The sequence below is a fragment of the Podarcis melisellensis genome, assembly GCF_964234715.1.
Source record: "Podarcis melisellensis genome assembly, chromosome: 15".
NCBI classification, from domain to species: domain Eukaryota; kingdom Metazoa; phylum Chordata; class Lepidosauria; order Squamata; family Lacertidae; genus Podarcis; species Podarcis melisellensis.
The window spans coordinates 38,277,882-38,294,470 of record NC_138532.1 but is presented as its reverse complement, the minus strand read 5'-3'; the positions used below and the strand labels follow the sequence as shown (position 1 = coordinate 38,294,470).

At 45.8% G+C, this 16,589-nt stretch overlaps 1 protein-coding gene and 1 long non-coding RNA gene across 7 annotated transcripts in view; one reads left to right on the top strand and one right to left on the bottom strand.

The window, feature by feature from the left end:
- Window positions 1-276: 276 nt before the first annotated feature.
- Window positions 277-12,487, top strand: LOC309358034. The gene is made up of 5 exons (XR_014163292.1): window positions 277-677; window positions 1,185-1,494; window positions 2,656-2,766; window positions 5,731-5,842; window positions 11,327-12,487. It is a non-coding gene; the product is annotated as an uncharacterized lncRNA (long non-coding RNA).
- A 2,174-nt stretch (window positions 12,488-14,661) lies between these two features.
- Window positions 14,662-16,589, bottom strand: part of ACACA (acetyl-CoA carboxylase alpha) — a 173,759-nt gene continuing 171,831 nt past the window's right edge. For all 6 annotated transcript variants that reach the window (XM_081890126.1, XM_081890128.1, XM_081890127.1 and 3 more), the window contains one exon: window positions 14,662-16,076. In XM_081890126.1, the coding sequence (XP_081746252.1) occupies window positions 15,950-16,076 (127 nt within the window). In that variant the 3' untranslated portion in view covers window positions 14,662-15,949. The remainder of the gene's footprint in view (window positions 16,077-16,589) is intronic.

Here is a 16,589-nt window from a genome sequence, read left to right as displayed (position 1 = left end):
ACTACAACAGTGTGATGACATCACCTTGTGTTTATTGAGGAGTAGCTGAAATCTAATTGGATAGAGCTTATATCTACCAGCTCAGGGGTAAGCAAACTTTTTCAGCAGGGGGCCGGTCCACTGCCCCTCAGACCTTGTGGGGGGCCGGACTATTTTGGGGGGGAGGGGGAATGAACGAATTCCTATGCCCCACAAATAACCCAGAGATGCATTTTAAATAAAAGCACACATTCTACTCATGTAAAAACACGCTGATTCCCGGACCGTCCGAGAAGGTGATTGGGCTGGATCTGGTCCCTGGGCCTTAGGTTGCCTACCCGTGTACCAGCTAGTTCCAATCTCATTGCCATTCTGCCCTTCCTGATCCTCGTCCACATCCCTGAAGCTTGAGGGATTCCGTTAGAGCCACAGTGAATAAAGGAGGAGGTTCTCGTTTAAAAGGGAGGGAAGGGTTTCTAGTCCTCTTCATTGTATTAAAAAAAAGGCAGGAAGGGGGAAGCTTGAAAATGAAGCCAGTTGAAAGACCCTTTGATTTTCTTTCTAGCTGCTAAAGACTGAAACAATTAATTATCTCCTTCATTTCGATAGAGATTTGATAAGTTGTGTTGCCTGCCTTGTACCTTTGGACATGCCTGTGTGAAAGTGATGCTTTGACAAGATTCAGAAAAGGCAAGAGGGTACGAAGGTGTCCACTCTCCCACTTGTTGTTTAGAAAGGGGCCTTTGCTGCTTCCTTAGCAATTTTTGTGAGGCGGCGGGGTTGTTTTTGAAAGCCAAGCAGAACTTGGGACAGGTTGGCATTTTAAAATTGTGGGTTCTGTTGTATGTTTTGCAGCTTTAAATGTTTCTGTCTGCCTTGAGCCTTTGGGACAGTGGTGCACTCAGGCAATTTTAGACTTAGGCCAGTTCTTTAGACGGTAAGGTATATTAATCACTTCACTTCAAACCATAGTAAGCCAGCCCTTCTGGATTCTGGGCCCCCTCCTGCTCATTCTGCTGTGTGGGCCTCTGGGTGTCTGCTCCCACCTGACGGTGCCACCATTCTTTAAAAAATAATAATTAGAACAACCCCCTCCATTTCTGCTGTGTGGCCACTCCGATGCAATGAAGCTCAGTTATTTTCTGTAATTCTAGTTGTGACTTGAGCTAAAACAGGACACCCCCTTTTTTCTTCCTTTTTTACAGGCATATGGACTAGAAACTTTGCTAGTTTTTGTTTGTTTTTTAATGTGAAGAAAGGTGGTATATTGACAGAGCTGGATTTTGCTCCTACAGAGATACCCTCTGCCCCAGATGGTAACCCTAAATTTAAAAAAAATTAAAAATTGTGTGCGCTTGTTGCAAAAAGCTACTTTCAGGAAATGAAATGACAGTGTGAATTCTATCTTAACGTGGGCTCTCCAAGTGGCGGAACGAGGACGGTTATCCCCATCAGAAAATCGAAGATTTTTTCCCACCCCGCCCCCTCTAGGGTGCAGAAAGTATCTGTGTCAAGGTGAGTATTGACTTTTGTCTTAGAAAATGTATGTAGCATGGATGAATAAATCTTTATGTGCATTTGCAGCAAAGCCGGAGCTGTAGATCTTAGAGAAGGACATTGATTTTTGCCCGCTTCCTCCCCCCCCTCCACTGCTTCCCATTTACTCCAGCTTTCCGAAGAGTCAAAATTTGCCTGGCATAAACTTCTTTTAAAACAACAACAACAACAATTCTGTGGACCCCTTCAGAGTTTGTCATATTTCTATTCTTGAATTTAGTTGCATGCCCCCCCCAACCCTGGGAAGGTTTTTGAGAGTCATGGTCTATCCTTTTGCTAAAACTATAAGTGGTAAAGCTAAGAACTGGGGTGTGAAATTAGGTTGCAGCCAGCTGTTTTGGGGTTGGACGCGAGACTTTAGATGGGTACTGTTGGACGAGGAGAAGAGAGAAGCACATGATGCAAAATGGTGTCGAGTAATGGCAGGAAAAGCACCAAAGATCAGTCGTTGAGCACTTTGCATGCAGAAGGTCCCAGGTTCCATCACCAGGTAAGACTGGGAATTGTCCCCATCTGAAATCTGCTGCCAGTCAGTGTAGACAGCATCTGAGAAAGGTAGACCAGCTTTCTGAATAAGTATATGGGCAGTTTTTAATGTTGGATGTTTTACTGGGCTTAATGTTTTTAATTTGTTGGAAGCTGCCCAGTGTGACTGGGGCAACCCAACCAGATGGGAGGCATATCAACAACATCATCCTGTCTCCCTGGGTTTTAGGAAATAACAACATCTTCCTAGAACCCAGGGAGACATGTCAGTGTTCATTTCCCAAAGTTCCAGTAGCTGGGGCCGGTGAATGGTTTTATTTATCGAATTTACTTCGAGACACAATTCCTCCTTAACTCTTCCTATTGTTTACAAAACACCCAGTTTTTAAGACCATCTCTTTTAATACTGTCTCCCAGCCTCGCATCTTTTCTTCTGCCAAGTCAGGCAGACCTCAGGAGTAGGACCATGTTTTCAAGTGAAGGCTTTTGGAATCTCTTCCCTGCGCCATCTTGCAAACAATGAAGGGCGGCATGTAAATTGAATAAACAAAATAACCCCCAAGCCTGTTGATTTCAACGTGGACTGTGTCACACCCATATTCCTCTCTTTTCTCTTGTAAGAACTGAACTCAGGGCTGGGAAGTCTGTGGCCTGCAAGATGTTGCCAGGCTGCAACTCCAGTCATCCTTGACCCCCAACTGGGGCTGTTGGAAGCCCAGCCCAACGACATCTCCGACATAACAAGTATGTTCAGCCTGGAAAAGAAGAGACTGAGATACCAGTCTTCACATATATATAGGGCTGTCACATGGAAGATGGAGCAAACTTCTTTTCTCAAACTTCATAGAGTAGGACTCGAACCAGTGGCTTCAAGCTACAAGAAAGGAGATTCCGGCTAAACATCAGGAATAACTTTCGGACCATAAGAGCTGTTCAACAATGGAGCGGTCTCCCTTGGGAGGTGGTGGTTTCTCCTTCCTTGCAGGTTTTCAAGCAGCAGGTCGATGACCATTTATCACAGATGCTTTAGTTGAGTCCCCTGCATTGCAGGGGTTGAGCTGGATGAGCCTCTGGGTCCCTTCAAACTCATACAATTCCATGATTCTGCAATGGGGTGAAGTGTAGCTCCATGCCTACAGCATCTGCTTTGCGTGCAGAAGGTCCCAGATTAAAACACACAAATACTCAGTACTGTACTGGTTTTGAATTTGTGTGTGTGTGTGTGTGTGTGTGAGAGAGAGAGAGAGAGAGAGAGAGAGAGAGAGAGAGAGAGAGAGAGACTTGGGGTTTTTCTGTGTTTTGGCAGCTTTGTGTGTGTGTGTTTTCAGCAATATCACACACAGACACACAATCTATATCTATAATCACTGGTTATACACAGTGGATAATGAAGTAGAGCTGTCAACCAATTAAAGAATTTTAGCTGATTAATTGCCCTTCTTTTTAACCAGTGCATTGATTTTAATGAATCAATTTAAATTTAAAGACATTTGCATATTATCACCATCTTTGCTTAGGTGCCTTTTGGAGATATTGAAGGACAGATGAGATAACAACCCGTTTAATAAGCAAGGCCACCACTCTGCGTTAAAACTGGAGGGCTCAGCGATAGGGCAGGTGCTTTTGCACCCAGAAGGGCTTAGGGTCAGTCCCCAGCACCCCACTCGCACCCCCCATGAAAAGGGTGCCATTTGAGGTGCAGCGAGAGGGTGGTAACCCCAGGCAGGGCCTGCTTTGTGGTGACACCCCAACTGTGGAATGCTGCTTCCCAGGAAGACTTGCCTTGATGTCAATATGGTGCCATGTGAGCACTCTTGTGTGTTTGTTTCCTTAGCCTTAACCAAACAGCCGCCTCACGGCCTCAGATCTCCAGTCTGCCATATATGGGTGTTTTTTGATCCTTTGGAAAGGATTTACCATTTGTTTTTGTTTTTTTTAAATAGAATAATCTTTGTTTTAAAGTTGTTGCTTTCATTTTGTTCCTCTGTCCCCTCTCTTAGCTTTTTCCTCTTAAGGAAACTATGGGGCTTGCTTGCTTGCTTATTTATTTATTTATTTATTTACTTATTTATTTATTTATTTTCATAGAAACCACAGGCCACTTGATTGTAAAAAAAAAAAAGCTTCAAAGTGGTTTACAAAAGAATAAAACAATAAAGGCTCAAGGAAAGCCCTGCTATCATCAGGCATCTCTGAAGCACAAAGGTTTTTGTTTTCCCCCTGTTCAGTTGTGAGCCATTGAATGATAAAAGGTGTTGAGAGATGAGAGTGGGGCCTCTCCACATGTGTGAAACTTATCAGATGAGATTATTAATTAATTAATTAATTAATTAAATGTGTACAGCGGTACAGATGCTTCAGGTTACAGATGTTTCAGGTAACAGACTCCGCTAACCCAGAAATAGTACCTCGGGTTAAGAACTTTGCTTCAGGATGAGAACAGAAATTGTGCAGAACAGAAATTGTACCTCAGGTTAACAACAGTTTCAGGTTAAGAACGGACCTCCAGAGCGAATTAAGTTCTTAACCTGAGGTACCACTGTATACCGCCCTAGTCTCGTAGATCTCAGGGTGATTCACAGCACAAAAAAACCACAAAATAGCTTAGAAGTGGGGAACTTCAAAAATGTGGGGGCAGGGGGAAGATTCCTAGCTTTTAACAGAATAAGCAAAGGCCATAGCTCAGTGATTTCAAGTTCAGTCCCTGACATCTCCAACCAGGGCTTTCTGAAAACCCTGGAGAGCTGCTGCCAGTCAGTGAGGACAGTATTGAGCTGCAATTGAGCCCCACGTTGGGCAGAAGTTTCCTGCATTGCAGGAGGGTTGGACCAGATGACCCTTGTGGTCCCTTTGAGCTCTACAGTTGTTGTTGTTGTTGTTTAGTCATTTAGTTGTGTCCGACTCTTTGTGACCCCATGGACCAGAGCATGCCAGGCACTCCTGTCTCCCACTGCCTCCCACAGTATGGTCAAACTCATGCTGGTATCTTCGAGAACATTATCCAACCATCTCGTCCTCTGTCGTCCCCTTCTCCTTGTGCCCTCCATCTTTCCCAGCACCAGGGTCTTTTCCAGGGAGTCTTCTCTTCTCATGAGGTGGCCAAAGTATTGGAGCCTCAGCTTCAGGATCTGTCCTTCCAGTGAGCACTCAGGGCTGATTTCCTTAAGAATGGATCAGTTTGATCTTCTTGCAGTCCATGGGACTCTCAAGAGTCTCCTCCAGCACCATAATTCAAAAGCATCAATTCTTCGGCGATCAGCGTTCTTTATGGTCCAGCTCTCACTTCCATACATCACTACTGGGAAAACCATAGCTTTTACTATACGGACCTTTGTTGTTAGCATCGCCCATCAATGAACAATGGACACAGTGTCAGCATGGAAGAGAAGGCACCTTTGAAGCTCCTGATTCCATCCAGCTCATGGGTCCTGAGCGATGTGGGATCTAGCCCTGTGGAAATGCCCCGCCCCACCCTGACAGCGCAAAGTCCATATTTGCAGCTTTAAGATTGAAACGGAAGCTGGTGGGGAACCAGTCCTACTATGGAACAGATCCTCCCAATTTGGGCCAAGGGATTTTCAGTCCAAATTTCATCTGGCCCTGAACTCATTAGGCACCCATAGGCAAATATCAGAAGTTGGGGAAGGGAAATACTTTTCCTCTCTCATTTTTCTGGTGCATTTACATTCTTCCATGTTTGTTTTCTAGACTTTAGGCAAGCAGCCGCCTGCCAGCCTCAGTCCCTCAGCCTGCAGCATGGGCGTTCTTGAGAGGATTACAGAAAGAATCCTTGTTTTGTGCTTGGAGCCCTCTCTCCCAAGTAAAAGTATTATTTATAAATCCTTGCTGCTATTGTGGCTGAGAATAGGGAATTTGCTAGTTTGGCACCTCTTCTTGGCATAGGGTTTTCCTTGCTGTGGTTCGCTGAGGTTGTGTGTGTGTGTGATGCTTGCTTCTCTGTTTGACACAAGTGTCTTAAAGTTACCTCCTGATGCTTCTGAGTTTCTTTGCAGGCATATTAAAAGGCGAGCATGGAAGCTCTTAAAATGCTGAAAATGCTTATTTCGTATTGTTCGAAGAGATAAGCGGAAGGTAGGGCGGTCGGGAGAAGAGAAATTCAAAGTCTTGCCAATGGTACCCTTGAATCTTTACTTATCAGCGTCCTGGCAGGCTTTCAATCTTTCCCCCCTTACCTGGGTGGTGCGATACCTGGGGAACACAGGCAAGGAGGCTTCAGCTGGGACTCGACCTGGTTTCATCCACTGAGGTTGGTTCTCTTGTGCTCTCCACCGGTAGGGGGGCAGGAATGGTCTGTTTCCAGGACAAACAGCGGAGATCTGAGCTTGTTCATGTAACTCCCAGCGCTGGATCCTGTCGCCAGCCCCCTCTCCAAAGTGTCTGGTTTGGCAGCCCCAGAAGTTAACCAGCTCTGCTTCCAGTGGCAGGTCTTGCTGTCTGACTGTGGCTAATTTCTGGCACTGTGGTCCAAATCACTGAGCCTGTTGGGCTTTGCCGATCAGAAGGTCAGCGGTTCGAATCCCCGCAACAGGGTGAGCTCCTGTTGCTCTGTCCCTGCTCCTGCCAACCTAGCAGTTCGAAAGCACACCAGTGCAAGTAGATAAATAGGTACCACTGCAGCGGGACGGTAAACGGCATTTCCATGGTGTTCCATTGTGCCAGAAGGGATTTAGTCATGCTGGCCACATGACCAGGAAAACTGTGGACAAGCGCCAGCTCCCTCAGCCTGGAAGCAAGATGAGTGCTGCTCCCCATAGTCGCCTTTGACTGGACTTAACCGTCCAGGGGTCCTTTACTTTCCTTAATTTCTCTCCATCTTGTGTGCAGGAGAGAGAGAAAAATAAGATGCAGTCCTATGTGGGCACAAGACTTGTGTGTACTTAATAAATGCTTCACGGTTTCAAAAAGGCGCTTTCTTTTCCAGTGTTGGTGCTGACCTTTAAAGCCCTAGAAGGCCTTGGCCCAGTATACCTGAAGAAGCGTCTCCACCTCCATTGTTCCGGCCGGACACTGAGGTCCAGCACCAAGGGCCTTCTGGCGGTTCCCTTGCTACAAGAAGCAAAGCTACAGGGAACCCAGAGGCCTTCTCAGTAGTGGTACCCGCCCTGTGGAGCACCCTCCCTTCAGATGTCAAAGAGATAAACAACTACCTGACATTTAGAAGACATCGGAAGGCAGCCCTGTTCAGGGAAGTTCTTAATGTGTGACATTTTAATGTATTTTTAATCTTTGTTGGAAGCTGCCCAGAGTGGCTGGGAAAACCCAGCCAGATGGACAGGGTACAAATAAAATAATAATAATAATAATAATAATAATAATAATAATAATAATAATAATAATAATAATATATGATGTGGTGGTGATGATGATGATGATGTCACCTTAAGCAAAGGGTGTTTTTTTTAACACGAAACACACAAATCTGTCCCTCCTTTCCAGCAGCATATGCTTGCTATTAAAATGGTGGTGGAGAATCTGGTGTCCTATGGGTGTTGACAGGCTCTCAGCAGCTCCCTATCGTGCTTGGCCATTGGCCCTGCTGGCTGGGGCGGAGTCCAATTCCACCCAGCTCCCTAGAGCCCACACTGATTGACAGCGGCTGTACAGGATTTCAGAAAAAAATAAAATAAATCCCAGTCCTAGCTGGAGATGCCAGGGATTGAATTTGGGACCTTTTGTGGGCAAGGCAGATTCTCTGCCACTGAGCTGTGGCCCTTCCCAGTGGTGTAGCGTGGGTTGTCAGCACCCGGGGCAAGGCCCCCTAACCTGTGGATTTTAGCAGGGGGCAGAGAGCTGCGAGTGCGAGCGCGCGCCCCCCCAGATGTTGCGCCCGGTGCGGCCGGCCCCCCCTGCGCCCCCCATGCTACGCCACTGGCCCTTCCCAAAGAGTGATTCATCACTCCCAGAGGATCTGTCCACTTTGCCTGCCTGTAGGAGAATCAAATCCCAGTGACCGAAACTCCCAAGGACACACTTTTTCTTGGTGCCGGAGGTCTTGGCTGAACGCAGAGCGGGAGGCTAAACTGCATTTGCGAGAAAAGGGCAACCACACAATAGGCTTTCCTGCAAATATTTCTCCTTAATGCCATCAATTAACAGCTATCCCGAATTTCCCAACAGAATCTAAATTCTTTAGCCATATGTGATACCTCTGTTAATTAGCTTAAAAAAAAAATAGGACAACAACAGATAACCCGGCCCTGATTTATTTTTTTTAAAAAAAAACAAACAAAAAACAGGAGGTGAGTGTAGCAGAAATGATACGCCCTCGCTGTCCCTCCCCCCTCCCGAAAATAAAACCACACAGAATTTCAACTTTCAGACAAACAACTTCATTTACAAGTGTGGCTCTAATTAGCTTCTGAATTAGTAAAGCAGAGTTCCCCCCCTCCCTCCCCCAGATCAGCAAAAGCCCGGGGGGAAGCGGCGGAATAGCGAGAATCGCATTTCCAATTATTTTGTTGAATTGCTAATTTAGTTATTGTGGCTGCCGTAATTGTGAAGGGTATTGGGTGTGCAATTCAATTTGTTTTAAATATTTGTGGGAAGGCTGTTCGGTAATGGAGCTGACCTGTTTTGCGGCCTAAATTGAGAGAAGGGACTCGAACAAGGAGGTTTGTGGGGGCGGGCAGGGATGGGGGGAGAAATATGGGAGGAAAACGGAATGGGGGGGGGGGAAATGTGGCTACAAAGCCGTCGGTTTTTTGTTTCAGTTTTTATTTTGATCTTTTTCTCTTCATCCCTCTTAAGACCGTTGAAGCAACAAAAGGTTTAAATTAAAAGATGATAGCACTTTGATCTGCCAGCTTTTGAAAGCTTTTGCCGCTTTGGAGGTAACCCTTCCGGGCATTTTTAATATGTAGATTTTTTTTTAAGGCTAAAGTGTTTAAATATGCATTTCCAGGGTTCAGTAGGGGTACTCTCTCTCTCCACCCTTTTATTAAGTTTGTTAAATCGATTAATGTATTTAAGCACACACGATACACACAGATGCATATATCTCTCTATATCTGTTATGTACGTACCTATTCTTCCTCTCCAAATCTTATATTGGTTATGTGAGAGCAAACACACAGAATTGAATCTGTTGTGCTAATTTGATTGGATTTAACACCATTTCATCTAAAATTATGTGTAGGGTTTCAAAATACACATCTCACAGGGGCCTGTTTTGGAGTAAACGGACCCCTTTTTGTATGCCTAGTAGGGGAGAAGCTGCTCCATTAGCTATACCTGCAATTAAATTCAGTTGAGTAACAGTGGGGGAGAAATGTCTGTGTGTGAGAGAGAGAGAGAGGAGGAGGGGGCATTTGTAAAACTGTTTTAATGGATGAAATTGTGCCCTTTCCCTGAATGATAAGAGGTGAGTTTTGTTTGATCCAACACATCTGTGACCGTTGGGAGTACACAGTACAGGATATTGCGACTTTTATGTACATTCTGCATTTAATGCCCCCAGTCCTTTGAGCATAAAGCTAAATTTAAAAAAAGAAAGCCGAAAGTTAGTGCATACAGAACTTCATATTTTGTGTAGGTTGGGCAGGTAAAACAAATAAATAAAGCTACACGTGAGCGTCTCACACACAATGACTTTAGTCTGCAAGAAGCAGCAAAACAGGGTTGTTAAAAACAAGATGTCACTCTCTGCACGTTTTAATAGTTGTTTTATTGGTCTTAATAGCTTTTATGTATATTATGAACTGCTTTGTGATTTCTAAGAGAAAAGCATTTTTATAAGCTTTTCTTAAAAACAAAACCATAGCAAACTAGAATGTCAAAGTGAAGGGCTCTGGCATAACCCCGGACTGATGAGATTTCTAAAGGGCAGGGGCTCGATTTCCTTACGGGAACCTGTTCAACTATCGCTGCTCTCCTGGATGGCTTTTAAAAAGGTATTAGACAAATTCACAGAGGATAAGGCTGCTTGTGGATACTAGTCCATGATAACCACCGTATCTGGTGGCAGTGCAACTCTGAATACCAGTTTGGTGGGGGTCACTTGTGAATGAGAGGGGGGCTGTTTATGGGCTCCCCAGAGGCATCTAGCTGGCCGGTCTGTGAACAGAATGCCAGATTAGATTAGCCTCCGTGATCCAGTTGGGCTCTTCTTGCAAGAGGTCCTTACTGCTTGGGATCCAAAATCTGTGTTCTTACCAATAGTTTCCCCTAAGTGTTTTATCTGCGACAGCATGGACTAAGAACTTGCCATTTCCTTTTTTTGTAAATCTGCAGCTGGGCTCCCAACTCCCCATCGGCTCTGATGGCTGGGGCTGTCGGGCGTTGGAGTCTTGACAACATCTGGAGGGGAAACACTTACCCTGGAGTAAATGAAAAGTTTGGGTTCCCAGAGACCTCAGTATTGGCAGTCATAGTGCACCATTGAGTACATTTCCATTCTTCCTGGAACGATGGAGTGCTTGACTGTGAGTAGTTGCAATCGGTGGCAGACCTACATTTTGGGGTGGGGGTTCACAACTGGTAACGAGGTCTGGGTAAGCACTGTTATCTTCTTCAGTGGGGTTGTTCCACAACAGATCACCACACCTTTACAACATCTGTGCTACTGACTCTCAAACTTTTAGATTGTTGAAATATCCATACTCAATTCAATGCCACTTAAATTAGGCCTACTACACCCAAAATGTTAAGTTGCTTCTGGAGTTCCTCTGGAATTAGGGGCCTGGAAACTTCAGTTTCATTAGTTTTAGTACAGTGGTACCTTGGTTCCGGAAGTCCGTTCCAAAACCAAGGCGCGCTTTCCCATAGAAAGTAATGCAAAATGGATTAATCCGTTCCAGACTTTTAAAAACAACCCCTAAAACAGCAATTTAACATGAATTTTACTATCTAACGAGACCACTGATCCATAAAATGAAAGCAATAAACAATGTACTGCAGTCACACAATCAATCAGTAGCTGAACTGGGTTCCACACAGTCACAAAACCAAAACAAAAAAGAGCCGCAAAAACAAAAACGCAAAATAAATAGCAAAAACAGACAGACCTCAGCGTAACACTCAAAACGGAGCACGTTCAGCTTCCGAAAAATGTTTGCAAACCGGAACACTTACTTCCGAGTTTGCAGTGTTTGGGTTCCAAGTTGTTTGAGTACCAAGGCGTTTGAGAACCAAGGTACCACTGTAGATCCACCTCTGGCTGTAATCTTTCCTGAAGGAGGCATAAATGCTGAGACGGATTTCTTGGAGGGGGAGCCTCAGGTGTTAAAGGCTGCATGAGACTCTGAAGTTAACGCATTGCCAATTTCTTGCATCTAGTTTGTGACAGAAGCTGCTGCACTCTGAACACACGGAATCCGCGTCAAGGAATTCACAGCGCAATGCAATCTGATGGTTGGAATTTTTTTTATTAAAAGAAACTTGAGGTAAGTGAAATAAACATCAGCACCACAAGTTGTCCCAAGACATACATCAATTAATACTTCTGTCGGATGGTTCAACTGGGCTCTCTCTCTCCACTTGTCCCCTCCACTGCCTGTCTTTCTGCTACAGATTTTTAAAATCAGGGCTCCCCACCACCACACCAGTGTGCCTGCCAGTACCTCATATGCTACCCATTGAAAGTGAATAATCCATTTTGTGTTAGGCCACACCCCCACAGCAGCCATTTTGTATCTGGCGCTCACGGCACTTTCTCAAAATTCCCAGTGTGCTTGCTGGCCCCAAGAGGTTGGCAACCCCCGTTTTAAATGTTCTCTTCTCTCTAGAAAGGGGGGGCCAGAGCATGTACTCTCACCTTCGCCCATCTGCCCCCACCCTGGTCCCAATCAGCATTGTGTGGCCAGCGGCAGGCATGATGCATTTATTAACATTTGCTGATAATCCTCCATCAGGTTAGATTTCCCATTTCCTCCGCGGTTCTTTTTGGAAGCAGTGCAAGGCAAGGATCCCAAGACACGGTGGGTGGCTGACTTGAAGGCCACGGCATCGTCACCAGACTGGATTATTGAAGCTCGTTGCTGCAGAACAGAGAGCACAAAGGTGCTCTTTTTTTGTGGCATGTGCATCAGTACAGGTAACCCCTCCACCTTGGGCGATTGCTGCAGGGGAATGGGACTCACTTGGCAGTGCAGAACCAGTTGTGGGGATTTGCTGGGTGGCGAGTCCTTGGCCTTTCTGACGTGTCGTTTAGAGAGAGAGAAAAGTGGCTGCACGCTTACTACAGTTAACATCCTCGAGTTACGCTCAGCTGACGTTCTCTCTCCTTGTTTGGGCAAGGCTTAGGTTTCCTTTAGTGACGTAAACAAGGAGCAGTTTAAAAAGGGAAGACACTAAACCAGTGTTTGCCAGCCTGGTGCCCCCAGATGTTTTGAATTAACACCCCAGTGGGAACGGTAGCCCAAAACATCTGGAGGGTGCCACGTCGGTGCCAGCTGCATTGAATCCTCAAGAGGCAGGTAATGAGAATGCAGGTCGAAAGTCTTTTTTCAGGAATAAAAACAAAAAAATTCCTTCCAGTAGCACCTTAAAGACCAACTAAGTTAGTTCTTGGTATGAGCTTTCGTGTGCATGTACACTTCTTCAGATACACACAATCTGTGTATCTGAAGAAGTGTGCATGCACACGAAAGCTCATACCAAGAACTAACTTAGTTGGTCTTTAAGGTGCCACTGGAAGGAATTTTTTTGTTTTGACTATGGCAGACCAACACGGCTACCTATCTGTAACTTTTTTCAGGAATGTTAGGAGCCAGCTCCTTCCATAGAGTTCAAAGTACAGGGCTAAAAGTCCTTAGCAACCGTCCTTTTCAGACATTTTCCATTATTTTCTGAACCGCAATATTTTATCAATAACCCTGTAGCTGATTTAGGGACCCTGCTCTGCATTAATTACAAGGCAACCCCTCAGGATGTCTGCTTGGCAGAGGGCACTGCGGTCAAGAACCTCGGCTCTTGCATGTGTGTCTATGTGGTACTGGGTCATGCCCATCTCCCCCCTTTCATTTCAGGGTATGCAAGCTTCTTTAACTGAAAGCAGTGGGACTTGAGGTTGTGGTAGCCAGCTCTTCCTTTCAGTGCGACTCGCTCTGAAGTAAGTCTCAGATTACTTGCTATTTTAAAAGCTTTTTAAAGATTGTTTTAATGCTTTGGTGATTGCCCCGCTCTGCTCTTTTGGGATGAAGGGCATGATAGGATTTTTGTGGGGGGAAATATACTGAATTCAATGAGGCTTACTCCTAGGTAAGTGGGATTGCAGGCTTTTTTGGATTGGGGCTGGCTTCCCCCGGATGCAGGCATCTGCCCAAAGAGGCATGACACAGGGCTTCCAAGAGAACCCATATCTAGCATTTCCGCACCTTACAAATTTGATCCCTACCACCTTTTGCAATTGGCTGGAACACGTGTATTAATTTAATTCCTTGTAATGAGGGGGAAACAACACAGCATGTCTTAAAACTGATTTTGCACAAAGTATTATTTTATTGAATGGTAGTGGGGTGACTCATTTAATGCTGTGTTTCCCCTTCATGAAACACCCCCTCTTTCCCAAGTTGGTGAACTGGTGCAATAATGGCTATTGTCCCAACTAACCACCTGGAAGTGTCATCGAAGGCTCAACAGCTGGATCAACCAGCCTGTGAGTAGCATCTCCTCCTAACATTGGTGTAGCATTGTGGGCCACTTGTGTCTTACACGAGGATTGGCTTCCAAGGCTCCATCTGTTTACGCAGAAATGCAGAAGGCCAGGAACTGCCCCTCCCCATAAAGTGGAGGGGTGCTTACCTGGTTTTGGGGAAGGAGGTGTGAGGGCTCCGGAGGGTGCCAGAATCCTCCCACCACCCTTCCAAAGCCTAAGCAATGCTTGCCCAGCTTTGGGAAGGAGGTGTGAGTGCTCTAGGACCATGCCAGGGCCCCCCAAACTGCCTTCCCGAAAGCCAGGTATGCTCATGATCGTAGGTGGGGGGGAATAAATGGAGAGTGGTTTCCTTCACTCTCCATGTTTTTATTTTAGTTCCTCCTCACCCACACAAGATGTGAGGGGTGTGTGTGTGTATGTCATTGGTCCCTGCAGTTGCTAGCACCTCTCTGCTCATGTGCTCTTTTTAGCCCTCAGAAATCCTATTGGGGCGTCTCATTGGCCACTGTAAGAACAGGATGCTGGCCCAGATGAGCCACTGGACTGATCCAGCAGAGGCTGGTGGCTGGAGGAAAGGCAAGCCTGACTGAGCGTAGCATATGCATTCTGCTCCATCCCCCTGCTGCCAATGGGCAACCTGACCCTCCAAAAAAGCAAGGCCACAGGTGTGCAGGTGAATTCCTGCTATTGCACTAGTGTAGCTCCCTGAATTGGCGCCTTGGTGAAAGTGCTGCTCAGCCGGCAGTGCTTGGATGCAGGCCAGTTCCCACCCCCGCAAGGCTGCATTTTTTCCTACCTCCCCCCTGTCTTAAGAGACAACACAAAAGGGTGTCCTATACCCAATGGGGCAGGAGATGCTCAGCTTTACCTTTCTGCTCCACCTGTTCAAGGTTCGGTCCTCTGGCGCAAGCCAGCCAGCCCACCACCCACCAAGGCCGCAAGTGTTGATTTACAGAAGCAAGTGCCACTTCTAACTTACAAATTGACAACATTGCCAGCAAAGGATGTAAGGAATTGAAGGCAAGGATAGGCACCTGCAGGGTTTACTGTACAGGAACAACTTCAAGTCCATGCCCCCTACTTTCAGGGGTGGCCAACAAAGTGCCCTCCCACATTTCATGTTGCTGAACAATACCTTCCATCACACCCAAGAACTGAGGCTGATGTGGAGGTGGAGGCCAGGGACATCTGAACAGCACCATGTTGACTGCTCCTTACTGAATGTCAAGATTCTGTTCTCCATGAAAGCTTCATGGTAGAACCAGGCAGTAAAGAAAGGTACGCTCAGTTCAGGTAGCACAGCCACGTGATGATGGGAGATGTCGTCAGAAGCCTGTGCTACACTTTATGGATGAGGGATATATAGCTGGGGTGACCCTTGTTCGTTCTGCTGCAAAAGGCAGAATGATTTCAGATGGGATTATGCCCCAGACACCTTGCAAAATAACTTTCATATGAAACAGAAATGCCCTCAGATTTCTCAAAGTCCAATAGAACGAAGGGAAGTTTCTCCCCTCAAAGGCTGGAGCCTCTTATAAACACTGTTTTCTGACTATTTTAGCATTGCAGAGCTTTTTATCTGCCCTGCAGACTGGCTTTCCTAGGTTTATTGCATGAACACAGAAATGAAACATCTGATGGCCAATCAATCGTGCACAGGGAGAAATAATATGACCTAAAAAAAGGGCGATGATTTAAACTTTGTGCATGAAGTGGGGATGACCTCACCACCAGCAGGGAGAGAGAGACGATGGGAGTCTAAACCAGTTTAGAACAGAAGCAGCAAGAGGTGCTGTGGGCCTCCCTTTTAGGGGTGGCGCTACCACTCCGCTGCCAAATACGACTGACAAACGCTGGATCATTTGCATTTGGAAGGTTGGGAGAAGTCAAGTAACCGACACAATGGACAAAATGTGTACACAAGATGAAAAGCTTGGGGTGGGGGGTTTCTGCTGAAGGCCCCTGTGGTCACCCCCAACCCCACCCTTGATTTAAGACCTCATGGTACCAGGGTACCTTTCATGATCTCATTGGAAGTCACAAGAGTGACTGAGACGCAAATCCAGTTTACACTTTGTTAAATAAATAGGGACTACTGTACGACATCCATAAGTTACATTTGTGGGGGAGGCCTGTATTCCTGAAGTCTCGCATGACTACTCTGAAATTCAAGTCTGATTTTAAAAAAAGACACAAAAAAGAAGAAAATAATTAAGAAGTCCTTTCCCAGCATTTCCCCTGCTGGGAGTCAAGGTACATGGATGAAGGCAGGAGCAAAATGGCAGGGCACCTTTTCCCTCCAGCCTTGCCGGCTTACGTTGAGGCAGGCGCGTCCATGGTGGAGAGAATGCGCACGATCTCGGCTCGCTGCGTCGATGATATGTGCTGGGTCATGTGGACAATGGAATCCATGGCGACCTCCGGGTTGGCCTGCACCAAGCTAGGGTGAGAGAGAGAGGGAGGAAGGAAGCAGGTCATGAAGACAGTTCCTTGAATCCCACAGGATAATAAGGGTCCCTAACACCATCGGCAAGTAGACCCACAAATATGAAATTACAGTTGCAACATACCCCAGTGATGCAAAGAAGATCCTAACCTGCATCTTGGAGAAGAGCCTCTCAACAACAACTGCTCAGCTGAGGCACAAGAAGGATTATTGGGGCACATTCCCCAGGGATGAGAGTTTAGCAAACCTTTCCCAAGGACTCAGCCCCAATCAGTTGAAAAAGATTTAATCCTTTAAATGGATCTATAATCGGTTGTTCCGTAAATAGTAATATTGGTCATCATCCTTTTAAAAATGCTTTCGCAGTACATTACAAGTATATTTTTGTATTGGTGTGTCTTTCTGCCGATTGTTTATGGGGACAGCTCCTTACCACAAAGCAGGCACCTCTCATTCTTCCTCCCAAGTTATTGATTACAATATTGTTTACAAGTTTTCAGCCAGCCT